Genomic DNA, 7032 nt, shown 5'->3' with positions numbered 1-7032 from the left:
AGACTATGTAGGAAAGTGTGTTTTTCTTATTATGTAATGCCAGTGGTGCTATTCTAAAGCCGCCTCAGGTACAAAAAGTGTGGGCACCTCTGTCCTAGAAGGACTTGGTACCATTTGAGAAAAAAACTATGTATGGCTTCATCTACTCTGCTATGGCTACAGCTCTTGCTGTATATGACGAAGACCATACGCCAATCTTTGGACATGGAAATCGGAGTTGATCTTTTCAGGCTCCTTCCCACTGAGCATTTTTTGGTCTAATAGACATCTAATATTCGTCTAAAGGGCCGTCTAAAAATGCGATAAAAACGTCTAAAAATGAATGTTTTTTAGACATCTATTCTTAGATTAGCGGTTGATTAGCGGTTGATTAGATGTTGATTAGCGGTTGATTAGACGTCTTATATAGACGGTCTATATATAGACTGTCTATATATAGACCGCTAATCAACGTCTAATCTAAGAATAGAAGTCTAAAAAAAACTTTCTTTTTTTGCCGTTTATCGCATTTTTAGACGCACGTCTAATAGCCGGCTATTGCTCAGTGGGTTTTTACATAATCAGGGAAGGCTGATGTTTGTCAAACAAATGGTAGCAAGTCCCTTTAGAACCTTCCACCTACCCAGGCTACATTGATTGAACTTGTCAAAAGGCCACCACATCCCAAATTTCAGTACATCGGGCTGGTCACTAACTCCATGAGTAAGATTTGGGAACCTTACTGGACCCGTCTTATAGATGCCAGTAAAGCTTGCACCATCCTCCTTGAGGCTGCAACAGTCGTGTAGGCCTATTGAACACAAAGAAAGTTCTGCAAAGCTGGATAGAAGTTGTATGATCAGGACAAAAAAATAGTCTTCTCCCTGTGGAATCAAAAGGATGGAGCACATGCTCTGTGTGTGTGCGTGTGCGTGCGTGCGTGCTTCTAATTTAAACACACTGTTAAAATTTGATAGACCTGCCCAGCATGAATTTATTATTATTATTATTCTCTTATTATGCCATTATTCTATTGTTTCAATAACATTGCATCTGTATAGAGGTTGTTTCTTTCCTCCAGTTTGATCTTAACTTATTCCAACAACTCTACACTCAAATCTGGATGAAACTTCATGTTACATAACATTTTTACATAGGCCATACAGTATTCGTAATAAGCAAACAAGCTAAATAGAGGTTCAGACACACCCAGTCATAAAGATAACCATTCCAAAATGTTTCTAATTGTCAAAAAACATGATTTAGACACAAAGTTTGCATTCAAAGCTCATCTGGTTCAAAAGTTATACACAAAACCTTTTTCAGGTGGCTGACTGGCGGCCATATTGGATTTGGCCACTATGATGCTGGCTCGGGCACGGATTCAACAAACATGAGTATTCTGAATATTTTGAGCACCTCAGAAAATCTGTAGCGCCAACGGTTTAGAAGATAGAGCCATGTTTGAACTAGCGGTCATTTTAAAAAGGGCGTGGTCATTTTCGGGTATTTCGACCCGGATAGAGAATTGTTCACAGTTCCCAAGTTGTTTGCGGCGGTCATATTAGTCAAGAACAGTTGCGATATTCTCTCCTAAATGAAGTGCATAGATATCTTAGCTAGGTCCTAGACTATTATAGAGTAATGTCTTGCAGAGAAACAGCGAGTTGAGAAAACAGGCTTGAAAGGTTCACTTCTGTGGACTCTAACATTACACCTAGCTACATGTTTAAGCATTTATTTCATATTTACATGTCGATTTCAGCTCTGACACTTATTTCAGACATGCTCTAGTATGTGAAGTCTGCCTGTGCTATTATTAAACTCATTTAAGCTTTTCTCCTCTGGTGAAAAGCTGTAATTTGCTCTCAGTCAAATCTGGTCACATATTTTGAACTGATGTCTTGGTGTGTGCGAGCCACTACTACCGTTATTTTTGATATGTTTTGAACGGGTAGCGCCACCTACAAGTCAGAGCGCGGTTGGTCACATGAAGAGTAATAGGTTGATAAAACAACACTATGAAGGAACTTGATTACCACAACTTGGCACATATTTTATTCCACATACATTTCAAAATATAAAGAATATAATAAAGAAGCTTTTGTTTTTCGCTGGTCTTTACAACGTTGAGAGAGCACAGCGGATGGATCAGGACAAGACAGAAATCGGAAGGGGGAACCCCCGGGCAGGTCAAGACACATACTGGGGAAACCCTGACCCATCATATTCATAATGGGTGTATTCATCTGTGAGGGACTTCAAATACATTTGAATTCCTTCCTCCTTTCAGTGACAAAATGAAGCCCCTGTTATACTGAGTTGACCAGAGTCCACCAGGATGCCTTGCTCCTTATGTCCCTCTACACTAAATATTTTTAGGCAAAAATAGCCGATCTACAAGCTCACAACGTGTCGCAATGCGATGCGTCGTGACCTTGTAGATCAGCAATTTTCCGCCGTACGATCGTCCTACAACAGAGAGGCTCTGGCTCATGGATCACTGTAGACTACAGCCTTAAACATGTAATGTTGTTAGTAGGAATAAACACAGAAGCACTCGGGAGGAAGAGGCTTAAGGAAGGGAGGAGGTGGCTGGTGACCCCCAGAGATAAAACAAATAAAACATTTTTTTTTGTTACCGAATGGTTTTGCCAGACTGAGTGTGGATAAAAGTTGACGTAGCTATATTGGTCCAGAAAACCTCACACAGAAAAAAAAAAAAAAAAAAAAAAGAGATTTTCGAATTTAGGCATCCAACCTGGATTATTTAGAAGTCAGCTGCCAAGACAGGAGGCCAATAAATGCAGTCCTGTAGTTTAATGTCGGTGTCATGTTTTCCATCAGTCCATCCGTGTTCCCAAACAGTCCTGTATCGAGTGTGTTGTGTTCCCCCCCCAAGCTAGGGTACAGTCCACCTGCCACGCGGGAGGGGGGGGGACTTCCTGGGTCTTTCCACACCAGGACTGAGTCACCTTTCTTGGGTTTTTGTTATTTTTGGAGATCCCCCGGGCGGTCAGCTGGTGAGATCCTGGGGGTGTGGAGGAGGAGGAGGAGGCGAGGAGGAGGCGGCTGGTCGACACTGGGTTGAAGAAGGTTGACCCGCCTCGCAGCTCCTCTCCTCTGCCTCCTCACTCTTCTCCACTTCCTTCCCCTTCGTCTCCTCCTCTTCCTCCATCTCAACTTCCTTCCCGTTCTCCTCCCCTTCCTCCCCAGCACTCTTCTCTACTTCCTTCCTGTTCTCCTCCCCTTCCTCCCCAGCACTCTTCTCTACTTCCTTCCTGTTCTCCTCCCCTTCCTCCCCAGCAGCCTTCTCTACTTCCTTCCTGTTCTCCTCCCCTTCCTCCCCAGCACTCTTCTCTACTTCCTTCCTGTTCTCCTCCCCTTCCTCCCCAGCACTCTTCTCTACTTCCTCCCTGTTCTCCTCCCCTTCCTCCCCAGCACTCTTCTCTACTTCCTTCCTGTTCTCCTCCCCTTCCTCCCCAGCACTCTTCTCTACTTCCTCCCTGTTCTCCTGCACTTCCTCATTTCTCTCTACCTCCTCGCTGTTCGTCTCCATGTCCTCCCCGTTCTTATCCACTTCCTCCATGCTCGTCTCCGCTTCCTCCCCATTCTTCTCCTCCTCATCTTCCTCCCCGGAGCTCTCTTCTTCCTCCTCCTCCTCCTCGCCTACATTCCGGTGGCCGGCGCCGTTCTTTGCTCCGTTTCCAACGACGTTGAGCGAGGCTTTCTTGGTGGCGCTGACGTCATCATCATCGTCATCGTCGTCCACCTCCATGACGTCTGCCGCTGCTGGGCGTCCGGTTTCTTCATCGACTTCATCACCGTCCTCGTCCGCCTCCTCGTCCTCCTGATCGTTTCCGTCGCCGCTGCGGTCTTTGTCGATGGTGAACAGAGGCTGGGTCTCTGTCAGAGCGTCCATCTCCTCCTCGTCATCATCATCGTGGTCCATGCTGGGAGAGAAGAGACAACATCACAGGGATTTATGTACTTCATGGCGGTATTCATTCATTCTTCAATAAACTAGAAAACCAGCTCCCTTCAGGGCGAGAGAATCTACTTCTACTCTCACAATAACGTGGCCAATGTAATGCCTCCTACTGAAATATGAACACGGCGCCAGTGTTGTTTTTGGAATGAAACTTCACGTCACATTTTAGTCACCTGGAATGTGTTAGTGTTAGTCTAGTTTTAGTCGACTAAATGTCATAAGATTTTAGTAGACTAAATCTACAGTTGATTTAGTCGACTAAAATGTATTTTGGTGGGCCTTGATGCCGTAGTAATGACAATTTTCGAAAGATCATTTAGTGCAATAATAACCCCGCTGACAACCTGCCTTATTTTCTGCTTGTACAAAACTAGAATTTCGTCCTACAATCCAAATTTACGTTGCAGCGCAATATGGGAAGAAGGAAAATGCGGGATTTGACAGACTCCACTTCATGTTTCAGCTGTGTTTTTAAACCCAGAATTGTGCACTGCACATGTAGCAACGGATGGGTTATTATTATTATGTGTTTTGTATTATTTTGATTAGTGATGCTGAAATCAAACTGCACACGCACGCGTGCGCACAGACACGCGCGCGCACACACACACACGCACGCACGCTCACTCACTCACTCACTCACTCGCTCGCTCGCAGGTCCCCCCGCGATGCGATACATTACATTACATTACATTACAGTCATTTAGCAGACGCTTTTATCCAAAGCGACTTACAATAAGTGATACAGAAATCCTCCACAGTGTTCTGTGAACCCATGTGTCTGCACGGCAGTGACACTTATGCGAGGTTACTATATGAGTCCGTGGTGGGACCGGGAAATAATGCTCGGAAGAAGTTGGCATCCGACTGCGTGCGTGTTGTCGTGTGCACTCTGGTTGTGGCGATGAGGAGATGTGTGGGGCTGGCCAATCACAGCTGTGCGTTGCCGTGTTGTGCCGTCACAGGGTGCGGCATGTGAGCGGGGCTAGCCAATCAGGTGTCTGTGTTGCGTGTGGAGACTTGTGCAGGTTAGTGTGCGTGTGGTGTAGCCGCAATGCGTGGTGAGAACATGAGGGGGATGTTGCGCGGCAATCGGTGACCCCTACAATAAGCCGTGTCCTTCCCAACATGCAGTGCGGGGGGCTATGTGTGTGTTTCGGGGTAAATGTATTAAATGTGGGTATTACACGCAAGTTTGCGCGGCACGTCTGGCGCGCACATTGGTGCGGGATCGGAGGGTGTTTTTGCGCGAGGTCCCCGAGAGGCTGGCCGCGGGCCGTGTGCGTGTGGTCGTGTCCGCCGAAGTGTGCAGCGGTGTTGATCAAAAGCAATCCTGCCCTGAGCTAATGTGACGTAAGTTAGTTTTGTAAGATAGGATATAATTACCATGCCTCGTTACGAATCCCTCGAGGCCCAAGGATTTACGATGCAATCATGAAGCCAGATAGTTGTCAAGCTGTCTGACATTGAGCTGTGCTTCTCAGGGCAGTGGCTCCTAGCCGAGTGATGCCGTGGCATCACAGTATATCACGTAACACGTTGTCACGTTCTCGTGACTTCATTCGGTGGGAAATGTTGCAGTCTTTTTTTCGTTTTTCTGCCCCAGATAATCTTGGACCCATTCAGTGTTGCTTCTTACTGTATATCTCCACCCACATTTAACACAATCAGCGCCGGGATTCCTTCAAAATAGAAGCTCTGGGGTGCCGGAAAGACATGGCCCGCTTTTACTCTACCAACGGACAAGACACGAGCCACGCTTTGTGATTTACTGTTAGGTATCACACTGTCTAGGGACAAGACGGGATCGAATGTCAAACAGAAAAGACGTGTCACTCAAAAGGGCAAGCTGGTTGGATTATCCAGAACACGATGTTCAGTGAAATCCACACTAAGGCTAAACAATAGGGCTGCAATAAGGCTGCGCAATAATGGATTGGTCGGGTCTGGTCTGTCTTGTATGAGTTAATCTCCTAAGCCTCTGGATTGCCAAGTAAACAACCAGTGTTGTTTTTGGCAGCAAAATTCCTATTTTAGTTTTAGTCATAGTCTTTGGAATTAAACTTCGTTTCGTTTTTTAGTCACATTTTTAGTCACATGGAATGTGTTTAGTATAGTTTTAGTAGACTAAATATCATAAGATTTTAGTCGACTAAATCTACAGTTGATTTTGTCGAACAAAATGTGTTTTGGCGGGCCTTGATGCCGTTTTTTTCACATGCTGAAAATAGCTGATCTACAAGCCCACAACGCAGTCGCTCACAGCGCGACGCGTTGTGAGCTTGTAGATCGGCTATTTTCAGCATGCAACTAATTGTAAAATGACTTATACTGGATCTCTTGTCCACTAGTCCCTTCCTAACATTTCCGTCTAGTTTTTATTTGTTGACGAAATTGTCAGTATATTTAGTCTTAATTTCAGTCATCATAGCATAGTTTTCATGTAGTTTCCATTTAGTTTTTCGCCAGTGAAAACAGGTAGTCGACTTAGGTCTTAGTTTTAGTCGACGAAAACAACATTGTAGACAACACGATTTTCGATCGTGTCGTTTGACGAGTTCGATTCCCGTCAGTCTCGGATTTGCTCTCTAACCCGTTTCCTGTCTCTCTACTACAGAATTGAATAAATAAAAATCATATAATAATATGATCATATCTTCATCGACTGAGTGACATCACAGACCTGGCCACATTATATCCACGGTCCAACATTGACTCCACCCGATTCATTTTATCACTGAAATATTTTGACTGCAACACAGCATCATTTTATTTTTTTCTACCTACGTCAATCTAGCAATTCTGAGTGATTGTAATCTAAAACATAGTGTTTTCTGTGTTCAACACGTTTCTAAATGTGATGTCGGGGGACAAGAACCAGTATGTGAGTTGGCTAGTGGCCTGACTGGATTAGTGGACGAAGCATTTGAGAGTGTTTCTGCTCTCTCTCTCTCTCTCTCTCTCTCTCTCTCTCTCTCTCTCTCTCACCTGGCCCGTTCTCTCTCTCTCTCTCTCTCTCTCTCTCTCTCTCTCTCACCTGGCCCGTTCTCTCTCTCTCTCTC

The 7032-nt window shown here is 45.0% G+C and overlaps 1 protein-coding gene across 1 annotated transcript in view; it reads right to left on the bottom strand.

The window, feature by feature from the left end:
- Positions 1 to 2995: 2995 nt before the first annotated feature.
- tbl3 (transducin beta like 3) overlaps positions 2996 to 7032 on the bottom strand; it is a gene marked incomplete at its 3' end in the record, with an annotated part of 53865 nt that continues 49828 nt past the window's right edge. Inside the window, exon 21 of the mRNA XM_079520917.1 lies at positions 2996 to 3932. Coding sequence (XP_079377043.1) covers positions 2996 to 3932 — 937 coding nt within the window. The remainder of the gene's footprint in view (positions 3933 to 7032) is intronic.

This window comes from Electrona antarctica (assembly GCF_951216825.1).
Source record: "Electrona antarctica genome assembly, chromosome: 14".
NCBI lineage: Eukaryota > Metazoa > Chordata > Actinopteri > Myctophiformes > Myctophidae > Electrona > Electrona antarctica.
The sequence above is the reverse complement of the archived record's forward strand: the minus strand, read 5'-3'. Positions and strand labels throughout refer to the sequence as shown.